This window comes from Myripristis murdjan, chromosome 23, assembly GCF_902150065.1.
Source record: "Myripristis murdjan chromosome 23, fMyrMur1.1, whole genome shotgun sequence".
Lineage (NCBI taxonomy): Eukaryota > Metazoa > Chordata > Actinopteri > Holocentriformes > Holocentridae > Myripristis > Myripristis murdjan.
The window spans coordinates 20089504-20105668 of NC_044002.1; the positions used below are offsets into that span (position 1 = coordinate 20089504).

A 16165-nucleotide genomic window follows, 5' to 3' on the forward strand; every position below is an offset into this window, starting at 1 on the left:
CTTTTAGAAAAACATTATCATCAGTATTATGAAAGGTGGAGATACTGAGGCTCATTTGAACTGGAGTTGACCTTGTTTGAAGGGAAATGAGATACAAAGTGCTCTTCAGGTGACACGCACACAGGTGAAACACAGCACGGTCTGCTCGAAAGTCTCTCTCTCTCTCTCTCTCTCTCTCTCTCACACACACACACACACACACAGAGACAGAGCATTGAGATCATGTTCATGTGTCAACTAGCAAGTGGAATCCACTCTGTCAGTGTCGTTTACCGGCGTTCCTCGTCCCTCTCTCCTCTCTCACACCAGTTTGACCCAGTATGGACAAAGCAGCGCCTCTCAGCGTGGGACCTGGGCAACTGGTCATCGCCCCGCGGCCTCACACTGCCCCGTGCACCACACACTCCTCCGCACACACACAGGCAGATGGAGAATCCAGGCATTTACCAGGCAGTGGTAAGCAGCTGTTCATCACACACTCTGCATCAGTGTTACTTCAACCCTCTCAGATTCTGATTTGATTTAGGCAGCAATGTGTGGACCAACATGGAAAACAGGCAAACTGTGTCAGATACTTTTGTTGTGTTTTCGTTGATTTTTGTGTTTGCATTTAGAAGTTTAATATCAGTGCGAGGTTCATTAGTTCATTTAAGTTATAAGTTACTGAATCAACCATTTTCTCATGTCGAATGGGTGTCCTTTATAGTGAAATGAACTTGTGTATGTTTATTTTTTTTGTTGTTGTTGTTTCTGCAACATTTGTTACTAATTGTTGTTCCAAATGAACATTTAGAGACATTACAAATGCAAACTCCTGCTGTGTCACACTGTCAGTCCTCTCATCAAAGCTGTCTCATTCTGAGAATCATAAAATTGTCAGGCCTGTGAAATGAGGACAAATCAAAATGCAAACAAAATCAGAAATGTGGTGAAATTATCAGCAGAGGGCGCCATATTGAAATTACACATTTCAGCTTTGAGGAGACAATTCAGGCTCTTCATGACAGTCTAAACTATAGCAGACAGTAAGGCAGGTTTTCAGTTTGATTTCCTTCTTTTGAATACAATCTGTCCAGCTGCTCACTGGCTACCTCCCCTGTCTCAATCCCTCCTGTCGCAGACGAGCTGCTGACCCTCAAGGAGTCGGACTCCCAGATCTGCTTGAAGCTGAGGGAAAATCTGCTGAGTGTCAAGTCTGCCTTCAGGGACCTGGACCCCGGCGGCATCGGCTCAGTGAGCCGAGAGAAGTTCAAGAATGTCATGAGGACAGTGCTCTCCCTCAGCGGGAACCAGCTCAGCACCGTTCTCAATGAGGTGAGAGGGCCAGGGCTCTGAAAAATAAGGATAAGTTGAAGCTCTCTCTCCACAGGGACGACAGAGGTCAGGGTCAGATACTGAGCAGTTCCCGTAGCTGGTTGCTTTCCCAACATGTGGGTTTGAATCCAGGTATGCTCTTTGGCCCACACATCTCTTTGGCCAAGATGTGTTTATGGGTGTCTGGGTGACAAGTTGGTTATGAAGTCTGCTTAACAAGCTCAAAGATTCCTGGTTCAGTCCCTGGTACTGAAGTGTCCCTCTGCTGCTAAAATATCCCTAGTCATGTAACAACCTGCACAGGCCTGGAGCTGAAAATGTGTTTAAATGTGCATTATGGATCAATCCCCTATGCGAGAAACTATCCATCCTGCTGAAGTGTCTTTGAGCACTAGCCCTGTCAGTGTGCTCCATAAAAGACTCTGACACTTAAAAACTTAAAAACACTTAAAAAATAGCTATTGCTGTATTACTATCCTCGATCCATTTTGTTTGATTTGGGAAATTTAGGAAATCACCACAGCTAGACATTGATGTTCTGGATCACTCTTCATAGATAAATTGATATCAGCATATATGCTGGCTAATATGCAAAAAAAAAAAAAAAAAAAAAGGACAGTCCATATTGCAGTAAAAATCACAGTGTTATAATTAGTTTGTCCAGCAGACTCTATTGTTTACAATAGTTTGTGTAGCAGTGAGTTGGCAAAGCAGTGAATCACAGCTGAGCAGATGGTGCTGTGGATTGTGTTAAGAAGTTTATTATTTAGCTGTAAAATATCAAGCCTCCAGTATATATTTTTATTACAGCTATTTGATTGCCACATTTGATGGTACCTTGTAGAAAATGCATTTTATGCATAAAAATATCAGCTAATCTGACGTTAGATGGATGTTTTCTGTTTCTTAAGTTTTTTTTTTTTTTTACTCCCAAATATTGATAGCAGTATCAGTATCAAAAATCCAGTACTGTTCGGGCTCTAGAACTCACTGAGTAAAGGCAGACCACGCAGACAGAGGGAGAGTTGCTTTATCAAAAAAATGAAGTACAAGACTTCGTCACAAAAAAACTCCCTTTGTGATGCAGAGCATGTGAGGATAGATTTTTTTCCCCTGCAGCCGCCTCGTTATGTGAGGTGTCATCCACAAGATGGCAGTAGAGGATCTTTTCATTCTCCATCCTGCACTGCTGACATTGACAAATGACGCTCCCCGGCCGTGGAGCCCGGTCAGAGGAGAAGTGAATCTGGCAGCCGTTAAAACACACGCTATTTGTTTTCACTTCTGGCTGGCAAGATCACTTTCCCTATGATGCGGCCGCCTCGACTTATTTTTGCAATGTTTGATTTCACACTTTTCCTCAACGGCCTGCAGATGTTTACCCAAAAATGAATGAATAAGTAACAACTCCTCCAGGCTATGAGCGGAGCCGCAGTAGCACCGGTCGGTGATGCTGGCTGGGGAGTTGTATGTCTTCACCACCAAACTGTGCAGCATCCATAACATAACTCATGATGGTGTGCGATGAATTAACACGGGGCCTTGCATCCGCTCTCCCACTCCGCTCTGGCATTGATCAGCCAAGTGAGGCAGTGCATTTTCCTCTGAACACAGTGGCGTAATTCCCCCCTTTTCCCTCATCCGCGGTGTGTTGCTGTGCGATGCCTCTGTCACTCCGCTACGCCACTGTAATTGTCTCCACTGTTCCTCTTTGTTCCGTCTCAGTGCTCACGCCTGACAGTTTGACTGCCTGTCTTTCCCACACAGATTTCCTCCCATAATATCAGCACTTTGTGTCTTCTACCCCAACCCCCCCAACAACCCCCAAACACACACACATACACACACATATACACACACGTCCCTCCCTGCCTCCCTCACTTCAACTCCCCTTCCCACTCTCCACTCACCGTCTTATTCATTAAAAAGACTGTGTGTATCTCTGTGTGTGTGTGTGTGTGTGTATGTGTGTGTGTGTGTGTGTGCGTGTGTGTATGTGTGTGCTTTCTGGAGAGTTGCTGAAAGTTTACTTTAAAGGACTATCACTGGAGTAGCAGCTGTTGTTCTGGTGACATTTTGATGTGGAAGTCGCTTTGTGCTTGAGGGAGCGAGATGCCACAAGTAGCAGCCCCCCCCCCACTTTCTTCTTATGTTTCTTTTTTTTTTGTTTCATCTATCCCACGTTTTCAAAGAACGGATCGAGAGCTCCGGCGCTTTCTTTTTTTAATGGTGATCAATTATTTAACGTGCGCTGGTCGCTGAACGTGTAAAAGAGCAGTTGCTAAATAATTACAGGGAGCGAGCAGCATTGGGAGGGTGGGGGTGAGCTGGGGTGCGGACAGACAAGAAGACAATCACAACTGACAAATCTGATGATCAAAAAGAAGAAGCGAGTGAGTCAGACAGACAAGCTCATACAGAGAACAAGACAGATAAAATCCACTGCATTATGAGAGCTCAACTCTCCTGCATTGGTTGAATTGCCTTTTTCGGAGCCGTGCTTGTGTTTATTCAGCATGCTTAGATCTGATCTTGATTCTGGTTGCCGTGCCCAACTACCTCTCTTATTAGCTTGTTTTTTTTTTCCCCTTGCGCTTCTACTGCCACAGTTGTGCTAATAAAGCTCTGACCTCTGACCACTTCTTTGTTATGAGTTGCTTGGATTGTTGATGATCTAGGAATTACCCAGTTTCCTCTTGGGGATCAATAAAGTATTTCTGATTCTGATGCCGATCGATGCTTTTTATAATCTTGCCTGCATTTACTAGTTGCTCTGTTCGAGAGCATCAGCTTGTTTCTTAAAATATGAAACACCCCCGAAAATATGAATGACAGAAATGGCAGAATTTCAAGTTTCAAGTTCATTTAAATTAAAGGGTATTAGAATTCATGGTCACCAGCCATGTGCTGTGCAGCCAAAAACACACAGGGACAAGAACAAGGACACATAAGACACAAGATAAAAGAGCATGATAAGAGCACAATAAAAACATGACAAAGCATGTCCACAACTATATGCAAAGTATTGTAGTTGCTATAAGCTACAAAACAATAGAAGTGACATCACACAGCGGCATCTTGGGCACTAACAGCCAAAGAGTGCCAGTTTCACCATCGACCTCCACACCGTGAGGCTCTGACCTCCGTCTCACCTTCAGGCTCAAACCGAACTGCAGGTGTAATAACGTCGTGCAGGTATATAGAGCATGGAAGCCCCCCCCCCACCCCCACCCCACCCCACCTACACTCTCCACCCTGCACGTTACGCTCCGCGGCTGCTGATAGCAGTGATAATTGGACGGTGTGGTGTCTATAATAAGACTCAATGCCAGGAGCTCCGTTGGGGAACACTGCACTGGATTACACCATGGAAGGATGTAGGGCAGGGCAACAGGGACTGTACTTTGATTATGAGCCACCAAAATAGGTATACGTGTGAGCTGGTGCATGCGTGTGCCAACTATTTGTCTGTTTGATTGAGTGTGTGCATGTAGTGTGTGCGTAAGTTGACTGTCTGTTTGATTTTGTGCATGTGTGCAAACTAGTTTCCTGTTTGATTGTGTGCGTGTGTGTGCCAACTGTGCGTCTGTTTCACTGTGTGTGTGTGCGTGTGCGTGTGTGTATGTGTGTGTGTGTGCGCGCTCAGGCATGTGTGTGCAAACTATTTGTCTGTTTGACTGTGAGTGTGTGAAACAGCACAAGGTCAGAACAAAAGCACTGCGGCTGGATTCCCCAGGTGTGCCCCATTCTGGTGAACAGCACCTATTCCCCGAACAGCCTTGTCCTGAAAATTACTGCTCAACCCACCCGACGCCAGCCAGGCATATCGCTACACTGCTCTTACTGTCTCCACGGAGACGCGATTACACGTGCCATTATCATGGACGCCAGTGCTGAAATGTTTTAAAGTTTTGGAGTGGGCTGAAATGCAGGATGAAGTTGAGTGAATAATGTCACCCCGGCCCTATCATCCCCGTCATTATCCGCCTCTTGCCCACTGTCATCGTCAGCACCACCATCAATCTCACAGTCAAAACCGCCGTGTTGTTCCGTACTTGTTCATGCGTCTTTGTGTCTTTGTTTCCCGTGTGCTGTAGGTGTGCGGGAGGAACAGTGTGGCGGTGGACTACATGCAGTTTCTGAGGAGGTACAGCAGAGCTCCTGCAGCCCGCAGAGCCAGCAGCAGCAGCAGCATGAGGTAACACAGACTCCACTGCAACATGATACCTCCTCCACCACTGGAAAACACTTCTGACAAACAAAGGAGTGCAGTGCCTCTTTTGAATTTTTAGATTCTTGGTGGCAGCAGCACAATAAGCTTAAATCCCCGGATTGCCTGTATATCAAGCAAGCAAATTGTTGAGAGCAGATGGGTCATAAGGAAGGACATTGTTGATGTGGATGTGCAGTGGGATGATCTCTCCCTCTCTCTCTTTCTCTCTCTCTCTCTTCCTCCCTCTCTCAGGTGTGGTCTGCAAAACACTCCCATGTCCCTGTCTGAGATACAGAAGCACCTCATATTTAAGGTTTGTACCCTGCACCTTCTCCAGTGGCCGAAATGTACCACTCACTTCAACCCTGCCCATTCCATTGGTGGGTCTGTCATTACAAATGCAAGTTGCCTGTCTGTTTTGTTCAAACCTACAAATTTTATTATAAATTCTGATGGATATTCCATAGTTTTTAAGGATACTAAATATGTCTTGCTGAATTACAGGGAAATGCATATAAAATGATGCACAAGACATGTAGTTGTTTTCTATTTGATGTATATGATGTATAACATGAAAAAAACTATTTTTGAAGCTACTTTAGGGAAATTTTAAGGGAAAATCAGGGAGAAATCTTAAATAAAACCCTCACACAGTGGCAAGCAATTGAAGAGAAATTTTCATTGTTCGCTATGGTTTGGAAGTAGCTTATCTGACCTCGAAAGCAACAGAGCTGAGAGCAGTGCATTGGCTCTGCCATGCTTTGAGATGAACGTGAAGTTGAAATGCCATGCTTGTCGGTGTCACTTCAGTGTAACCTGACCAATCAAAATGGTCAGAATCTAACAAGGCTGGACTTACATCAGCAAAGCTGCAACAGATTTGCCACTTAAGCTTTCATTTTTGGAGTTTGTTTGCAACCTAACACCGTCAAGACAAGACCACAGCTGGCGCTGTACGTTGCATTTCTGAATTGCAAAGTAGGTCTGAAAAAAATGGTCAGAGATCTAAAACATCAGTGTTAAACGTCAGGTTTTGGTGTCAGTCCTTCAAAATTAAAGAGCAAGAGCTTTTTCCTTGATTCATCATTTTGCATCGGCGTTCAGCGGTCACACTGGGACAATTCTTCATAGAGGAGAGAGCAGATGGAGTAATTTCTCCATCAGCAGTAGCCGCAATTTACCAGAATGCACTGCAGCAACAAAACATGTTGTATTTTGAGTACTGGCCTAATCTTGGTTCTCTTGCTTTTACTATCACTATCACCCTATCCAGCTACTTGTATAACCCACAGCTTAATGCAGCAAGTTCAGGCCTGTTTTCTGGGGGTTGTCAAAATGATTCTGGGACTTAACGTCTTCATAGAAAAAAAACCCTGGATGGAATCATCTGAACATCACAGACTGATGATATATAACAGCGTTAAGAGTGTCCGCGGGTGGAGTTTTACTTTAAAACTGATTAAGCCTTCAAAGTGGCAGCTTCACAGACTATGTTCATGTTCTAGCAAACAAATGAATGGGACTTTCTAAACATGACTAATATAGCATCCTCAGAGTGAATGTTAATGTGGGGGGTGATTCATCTGAAAGCAGCTGTCTTTGTGGGACGGCAGTGTTCATTTTAGATCTGGCAGAATTTGTCGTCTACGTAGGAAGCATGACATAATTCACTCTGGATTTGCGCTGCTTATGTTCCACATATTAAGTAGGCTGTTTATGTTGTTGTGAAACTGAGGAATTTACCAAATCAAATCGTGGGGATAAATGAAGCCCCGAGGCCGAACAGGGCTGTCCTTATCCTTGTGACAGACGTGTGTGTGCATATGTGCGTGTTTGTGTGTGTTCAACTGTATGTCTCTGTGTGGGATGTATTCAGAAAAACACAGCTTTCACAGCCCACGTGCTTCAGTTTACACAATATAGACTTATTTGCAGTCCATCCATCTACCTCTTTCTCTACGGCATGCCATTCATTCCTCATCTATAACTTTATGCGTTCATGTATACCTGGTTGAATCAATTACCCACCGTGATGTGTATATCCCTCCAACACCAGCTGTGTTAATGCATGCACTCCGCTTCCTTTTCTCTTCCCCTGTTTCCTACACCGGTTCTTTGTAATTTCAATACATCCTCCCACCCAAACGTCCTCCCACGTGATGTTACATACCCCTGGTGGCCATATTGGAGGTCTACAGCTCATTTCACGTTAGCGCATGTCTGTGAGTCACTGGCTTCAACAGTATTGGACACACATATGCCTGCTTTCTGCAGTGGTTTTGAACTGGAATTAATTATTTTGTTGCAGATGCATCTGATCAATTTTGTGTAAAGTTAGATTGTTAGCTAGCTAAACATAATAATTGGTCATCTCAGTATGACTATTTTGCTGAAGTCATAGTGAAATGAAAAATGCCCTTTTCAACTTGTTAGAGTATTCACTTACGCCAAACAATTTACTAATTTTTAAAAATATTAAAACAGTGCATACTGAATGGTGATACCATGCTCATGCTGCATTAGGCCCCGCCCATAGAATCTGAATGGGCAGAACTGGCGAGTAGAATCCTTTGGGGGTATTTCCGGGTGGTTCACCTTTCCGTGGCTGTATAACAACTGTAGCGTTTGCACATGTCACCACATTGGCAGAGGAGTTCGCTTGAATAACTTTATTGAAACTTCCATGGTGACAAAATAAGCACCTGGCTGTTCAGTGGATCTCTCTGTCACAACGTCGCAGCTGGCAGCAACAACAAAGGAAACGAGAAGTTAACGCATGAAATTAATTAAAATCATCTGCGTTCTGCTAAAGGTATTTAAAAATGATTGGAAGCTGTTTCAGTCTAATGTTAATATTAGTTAATTAGTTGTGAGCTAAGTTAATCCTAATTAGTGACATTGTTTTAAACAAAGTTATTGAATAAAGTTCTGGCAACCTTCCCCAGCCTTCCCACCAACTCTTCCCAAAACCAATGTTTTTTTTTTTTTTTTTTGGTGACATCAGTCAAATGTGTACAGCTGTTGCCATGGCAAGGTGAACCACCTGGAAATACTCTGATTTGCCATAAACCAAAGGCCCATGCTACTTCTACCCATTCAGTTTCTATGGCCACACCCTAATATCTCGTTTCAACAGGAAACAGATCAAATTAAAGAGGCAACAGACTCTCAGAACGCTGTTTCATTGTGACTTATCTGATATGTCCCGTGGCTTTTAGTTAGTGTTTAATAGTTATCCAGTTTAACTTCTCAAACTACAACTCGCCATACCTTGTGACACTCTTGACTTTCACTTATAATGAACATGCCACTACTCAATCCCTCGTTTTCCAGCCTGGTTGCTGTATACTTAGCTGTGATTTGTACACACACAGGTCTCCAGTGGACCTCCATGATTGCGCCAGCTGTGCTAGCGGTTGCTAGGAGATTTGTGACGCAACAGCAAACCCTCTATATACTTCTTTCCACCCAAACAACTGCCAATCATCTCCAAATACATCTCTGTAAATGCACTGCGTCTGACTTTGGTTACTAAGGCGATGGGTCTGTTGTCACGGCAACAGAATGAAGATCACAGCCTTTCCAGGTATTGTCCCCTTTTAGGAATAAAATAGAAGCCGACGAGAAACAAAGTTGTGACGAATCTGTGAGGGCTGGGGAATATTCTCCGGCCTGTTCACTGACTAACAACAAAGCCGCCAAGGAATCTTTCTCTTCTCCTCTCTTCAACACGCAGAGTTTTGGTGACTTTGATCTCCATCAAAACTGTTTGTCAATTACTGTAATAAGTGTGTGTGTGTCTGTGTATGTGTGTGTGTGTGTCTGCGGTCACTCTCTGATGCCTCGTCTCTGCCGCGCGCCTCGGAGGAGCAGCTGGGCCTGATAATGAGTGATGCGCACACACATATGATGAAGTACCAGTCACAGCTGTTTACCCCGTGTGCTCGCCTCACTTATCAATATTCAATTAAGACCACGGCACCAAGCCCCCCCCATCCTCCCCCTCAAAACACACATACACACACACACATTCCCTGAGCTGTACAAAGCACTTTTGAAGTAGCCATCCAAGGGTTGAATGAAGGATGCTTTTCAGCTGTTCCCCATTATATATTTTTTCCTTTTACCTGAGTTATAGAATTGAATGGAAGAAAATACAAACCTGGGAATTTGTCTCTCACGGTCATAGAAGTAAAACAGAGAAGATACAGTAATAAAACATAAATGCTAAAAAGAAGCACCTGATCATTCATAGGTAGCCATTGTATTTTTCAGTTATCTCCCTTCAGTGCTCAGTGTTGGTTAATTATATATTTCAACACTAATCATAAATGTTGCTTTATGAGGCTTCCAAAGACTGAATTCAAGCCCAGTGTGTGTCTATTTCAGGGTCTATGACACAAGAAATTTTGAGCCCTGCTCTAGCCCCTTGTTTAGGTTACGTAGTGCCTCTGTAATACTAATGTTTGGACGTGGAGCGACAGCAGCAGAGTGGTCCCAGGGCCCCTTATTATCCCTCTGAGCTCCACTTTAATGCTGCGTGCAGTGGCACACTGGAACCCAACCAGAGAGAAATTAGCCCCCTAATTGACAGACAAAAGAAAGTTCATCTCTCCACTCTCTGATGATCGCCGTCTGATCTCCCGCTTTCTTTCCCTCTATTTCTCCTGCTCCCTCTGTCACTTAGCAGTTTCTCCTCTTTCGCTCCCTGTTTGTGATCTGACTGTCTCCCTTCATTCCCCTCCAAGTCTCCATCTCCCTCTCCCCATCTCCCTCTTTCATCCCTCCTCTTCAGAGAGCCATCGTATCCCCCTGCTTGTCTCCTACCCATAATTCATAGTGACAGGAAAGGTTAGAGCGCGCGTGGCGGAGCTCTGGCTGACAGAGAGAGGAGAGTCAACTCTCTTTTAAAGGCTTGTCAGTACACACTGTTTACAAGTCAACACAGTTTGACTGTACACACCGAGACACAGACGTGTGCGCACACACACACACACACACACACACACACACACACACACACACACAGACACAACTTACTCTATGACAATGTGAATAATGGTTAGACTTCTGTATCATGCTGATACTGGCCTTTTATGAAAACGTAAATGTTTGCCCGTCATTTTAGTAATTTCTAATAATGGCAGCGGTTCCTCCCTGACTACAACTAGTGAATGTTTTTTATTATTATTATATTATTTTCATTCACACAACCAGATTCAGGTGCCACGGTCTGTAAACCTGCACCACAACCTGTCTTAAAGAACGGGTTTGGTGTTTTTCAACCTAGGTCATATTAAAATTTTGATTTCCATCATTTATAAATTTACATAGCACAACTTCACTGCTAGCTTTAGAAACAAGAAACTCACCACTTTGCTGCAGATGCTTGTGAGCCTTCAACACACTCCAATCATTTTCAGTCTCAAAAAACATTACAACAAAACATTACTTTTTGCAAAGAAGAAACAAAATTAGTCAAATTTATCATGAAATTTTCCATTGATACTTTGCAGTCAAAAAACAGTTGCAAACAATGCTTTCTGACAGATTTTATTTAGCATTTATGAAAGTATGTCACCTTTTACACATCCACTAGCCCTTGTTATACTACCTAGAAATTTCTGACCTGCTCTCTGTGAAAGCTCACTAAGGTTTGGGATGCACTGTGGTCACAGTAAAAAGTAGTAACAAACATAGTACTGAACAAAAACTGTTCAGTAAATACAAGAATAAAACATACATGTGCCAAAGGCGCTTTAAAGTAGAAATATTGGGAATATATGCTGATCAGTAGAGAGGGATCAAATGGCTATCAAACCTGACTTGGGGGCTTGGCTATGGAGATCATACTAATCAGCTAATAGGGAAACAAACGCATATACAGAAAGATACACACACACACACACACACACAGACATGCAGGGCTTGCTGGATTACCATATAACAGGCCGGTAAACAAAAACAACAGAGCTTTCATTAATTAAGGACCATGGGGCTGGGCGGGCAGACGGATGGGCGAGGGCTGTTGAGACACTCTGAGTGCGGCACAGCGCCAGGCCTCCAACCACGCCAACCAGAACACAGCTGCCTAATGGAGCGCTGGCACTGCCGAAGGACGGGGGGAGAGACATAAAAAAAAAGAGAGAAAAAGAAAAGGGAGAATCAAAGATGAAGATAAAATAATCTGTAAATTTGTAGAGAAAGAGAGGGAGGCACACGCTGAAAGACAAAGGGGAAGAGAGAAAGAGAAACAAAGTTTGCGAGGGAATTGAGAAAAGGAGGAAACAAAGGCAGATAAAAGGAGAGGGGGAGTGCGTGTGCACAGGGAGAGGAGGGAGAGACGGGGAGATGAGATAGAGATAGAGTTGGAGATTGGATGATATCCCTCTGTCTCTGTTCATTAATACCGTATGATCTCCCCTCTCCCTCCTTTGTGATTTTAACACATTTCTAATTAGCACAGAATCCTCTAAGTTGGAGAGGGAGGGGGGAGAATCGTATTTATATCTGTCTTTAATAAATTCTCTTTCATTTGATCTTTTTTTAAACGCGCTGGCTGCCGTGAAGCGCCTCTTCCTTTCCCCTGACTCTGCCAGAATGAAAGGTGGTCTAAATGCAAGGGTAATTGTTATGCTTGTAAGAAAGCTTCCGCGGTAGCTGAAGTTGTTAGATTACAAAAAGTGGAGATTTTCAAAGTTTTCCTGCCATGCAAAATAACAAACCCTGCGAATCAAAGGAAAAACAAAAGACCCAGGAATCCTGTATTGGATCAAGGTAATATAGCTCGGCGTATTGCTGGAAATAATGAACCATGATACTTTCGAGGTCGGTACGGATTATCAAGGACTGGCGTTTTGTTTCAGCTCGCTCCATCTGTTCTACTTTGTGATGGTGTCTTCGTAGAGCACAGACAATGTCAGTGTAACAGCACATGAGGGAGGCTCCCTCCACGCCTTTCACTGAGAGACTTGGCAGCTCGTCTAATCAGAGTGCAATTAGACAGAGACTTCTCTGGGCGACAGAAGACTCTGATTACCCAAGAGTCAATGGGGGTATATTTAGTATCTCTGCTCCTGTTCCTCCGCGGTTAGCGTGGCGCCCTGGAGCTACGCAGTGAGCTGGTGCATGGCAGAGGCGGTGGAGGCAGGGCTGGGCTGGGCTGGACTCCCAGACTGCATACTGACTTCACCTCTAACTATGTTAACCTAATCCAAACCCTCAGTATCCGGCTTACTCAACACCTGGCCCAAACTCCTTGGCAGCTCCAGACTATGTACATCTGACTCTCTTTAGTTCGTGTAGCTGCTCATTTTCCACTGCCAGCTGTGTTAATAACAAACCACACATTATACATACTAGGGCTAGACCGATTTGTCCATATATTGGTTGATGCTGGCCCCAAGATATTTTTTGTCAAACAATAGTTTGACAAAAAATATTAATTTTGAAATGTTTTCATTTCCCTTCTAGACTCCGCTCTAGCAAATAGTCCAAATGTTAGACCTGGTAGCTTGGACGTGTGAGTAATAGTTCAGCTTGCCCACTACATGTTACAATCTACCCTTTCCCTTGTTCTCCTTATTGTTTTCTTCCATTTTTCTTTTATTTTTCTGGCGATAGGCCAGTCTCCAACCATGAATCGAATAATTCATGTTCCCGTAAATAAATTAAAAGTGACGTCCATGTTGCAGCAACTTTTTGGCTCCAGCAGGTGTCATTGTTAGCTAGCTTGATTAATGATAGTAAATGGGCCGAACTTTCTGTGCGGAGCGGTCTATCACAGCTGTTTGACGTGACTGTCCATAGTCAGTTACTCATAACAACGATCATTATCCAGAAATATCAGACCACAGAACGCTGTGACATACGAATCAGAATTGTATGTCCTACAGAGCTGTGTAGTAAATATCAGATACTGTGCAGTCATTTCATTTGCTTCAGCTATGATGGAGGTTCCTCTCTGATCACACGGGGGAAATTTGCAATGAAAAATGTATTTTCTTTGTATAGGCTAGTTTACTCGGTTGATCAGTTGTATGTTTGCATCATGAATGTAAAGACATTTAAATACAGTGAAGTATGCCACAGTTTCCTCTACAATTGAACAGGTAGGATGAGAATTTTTGAAGCCAATACTTAGCCCTGTAGTGTATCAGCTGAACCCTAATATTAAAACTTTAATATCTTCCTGATAAAACAGAGAAAACACCCATCTCAAGAGACTGCTCTAACTTCAAAAACACAAATGTTTATGTCTGTGTCTTGCCCACCCATAATCCCCCTGAATCCCCCTTCCCTCCACCCTGCGCTGCCTCTATCACCTACTAGAGATCTTTGCATCTCCTCTTTATTCCCTCCTGCCTCATCAGTTGTCAGAGCTTTGGGGAACAGGCCCGGGCCTCCGCAGATCAAGGCGAGCTTGTCAATAACCATGTTTGCAGAGATGAAAGCGCGAGTGAGCTGAGCCTCAGAAGCTGGCCAGGTTCAGGAGTTCACAGGCGCCGCTGAGGTGTCGTGTTGCTGTTCCTGTCAATCACGCTGTCTGAACCCCGCAGATCGGAGGCAACCTGAGGACCATGATCAGAGCATTTCGCCTGTTTGACTACGACCGAGAGGGACGCATCAAGCAGCACAACTTCCGAATCATCCTGGAGAAACACTGCTTCCCTCTCACTGACAAGGAGTTTCAGAGGTGGGACTTGAGGCCTGTTTTGAACATCTGCTTAGTTATAGTCTTGGTAAAGGCTGAAACTGCATGTGTAGTTGACACACACACACACACACTTAAAACTGGAGCTTACACCACATCTGAGATTAACGCCAACATATCTAGGCAGAACGGTGCACACATACGCGCACACACGCATAGACAAACCCAAATTATCTCTCTTTCCCACCAGTGCGCACACACAAGTCGTCAGCCATGTGGCACAGGCCGCAACTATTTCCAGTATTCCCATCAGTGGGAAGTCATCTCATCTGTGACTAGGATAGGACAACATGACTAGCGCTAACTTTGTGGTCAGCCTTTGTCTCAGGCTGAGAGGGAGCTAATTGACTTTTAAAACTTCAAGCCCTGCAGTCAAATCCACTCCAGAAACGCAGCTCAACTTTTTTGACGTGGCTCTAGAGGATTCTGTGTGACAGGTTCATTTTCATTGGCTTTAATTGGTTTTAGCGCTCAGGACTCTCTCTCTCTCTCTCTCTCTCCCCCCATCTCCTCCCAAAGTCTGTGTGTTAGAACAGATAATGTTAAGGATAAAGCATGGCCTCTTTTCCTGTCTTGGCTTTGTGTGTCATTGCTGTGGCTCTTCCTTTAACATGTATTGACACTTTAATGTATTTACTTTTCCAGGCTGTGGAATCACTACAGTCCCAATAACATGGTCAGTATTTCCTACAAAATGTTCCTGGATGAACTTGGCTTTGGCAGCGTGAATGACAGCAGCAAGAACGTCAACATGGCCCCAGTCTGCACCAAACTGGGTATGGATAGAGTGAATTAAAACATGTATTTACAGGATGTGACTGCAGGAGAGCAACTGCGAACACAAACCAGCATGCATAAAGCTATATGTAATTATAAAGAAACCATATAGTTAAATGTACGAAATCACTGTAAGTTAAGCCAAAAGTTTGAGAATGCGAAAATTATATTGATGTACATATTCTAGTAATGAGAATCAAGACTTCTGAAGACTGTTTTTAAAAGACTCTTAATTTGATGTATTTGCTGTTATAATAGGAATTTAGTGATATATTTGGCATTCATTGTTGAAAAGGTGAATATTCTGGTGTTGAAAATTAGTTAACAAGTTGAAAAAGTCATTTTTCATTTCATTGTGACTTTGAAGAGTTATCCAGCCAAAGGATTACTCCACCAGAGATAGTCAAACAAAAGAAGAAGAGACCAGCATCTCAGGCGAGCTCAGGAGATGCCCCTGCAACTGAGGGCCTGGCGCACGGCAAGCTGGAGAATCTCTTTCATGAAAAGGTATAGACTTGTCTAAATGACTGTGTGTTTTATCCATTCTGTTTGCGTGTCACCATCTGGCCCTCTTCCCTGCATTATCCTCTTTAAAGATGGAGGGGTAAATTGGCTCTAAGTGGCGCGTCAGGATGCACACGGCAGAGGGAACACTTCTAATTAAAATGTTTGCCCAGAAAAATCAGCTCCTGAGTTAGTGTGTTAATCATGGCTAATTTGTGGGAAAGGCAGCAGAGTTCGGCTGGCTCCTCTCTCACATCTGAGCGTCGCATTGGGATGTTCTCCATGGCAACCGCAACCCACGTTGACTCACTTCCTGTCCTTGTCGAGCAGGGACAGAAAAGGAAAGAAAGAGCGAGAGAGATCAGCCTCTAAAATATTAATCTACGTGCGTTCACATGCACATTAATGCGTTCTCCCACCTGCCAGATGTGTATGAATTTGACCCCGGTGTGGCAGACACTGCAGGCCTGTGATGTCAGCAACTCTGGCCTGGTGAAACGGGATGTCCTGAGGACTGTTCTCAGCAACTTCCTCTTTCCCATGAACCCTCACACCTTCCAGAAGCTGACCAGCCGGTAGGGAAATGAGTAGTTTTCGACTGACCTACTCTGCCTCATCTTCCCTGCTCTTTATCAACTATTCTG

General features: G+C 43.9%; 1 protein-coding gene across 1 annotated transcript; it reads left to right on the forward strand.

Moving 5' to 3' along the window:
- Positions 1 to 1260: 1260 nt before the first annotated feature.
- LOC115355592 (EF-hand calcium-binding domain-containing protein 6-like) lies at positions 1261 to 16100 on the forward strand. Its single transcript, XM_030046448.1, has 7 exons — positions 1261 to 1314; positions 5412 to 5512; positions 5780 to 5840; positions 14086 to 14222; positions 14886 to 15016; positions 15385 to 15524; positions 15978 to 16100. Exons 1-7 carry the CDS (start codon positions 1261 to 1263, stop codon positions 16098 to 16100), a joined length of 747 nt encoding a protein of 248 aa, XP_029902308.1.
- Positions 16101 to 16165: the final 65 nt, after the last annotated feature.

Excerpts from the sequence above, each read along its gene's own strand:
- LOC115355592 (XM_030046448.1), top strand. The coding sequence starts at position 1,261 with ATGAGGACAGTGCTCTCCCTCAGCGGGAACCAGCTCAGCACCGTTCTC. Across the intron at positions 5,513-5,779 it reads AGCAGCAGCAGCAGCATGAG|GTGTGGTCTGCAAAACACTC; the intron begins GTAACACAGACT and ends TCCCTCTCTCAG. Across the intron at positions 15,525-15,977 it reads AGAATCTCTTTCATGAAAAG|ACACTGCAGGCCTGTGATGT; the intron begins GTATAGACTTGT and ends CCGGTGTGGCAG.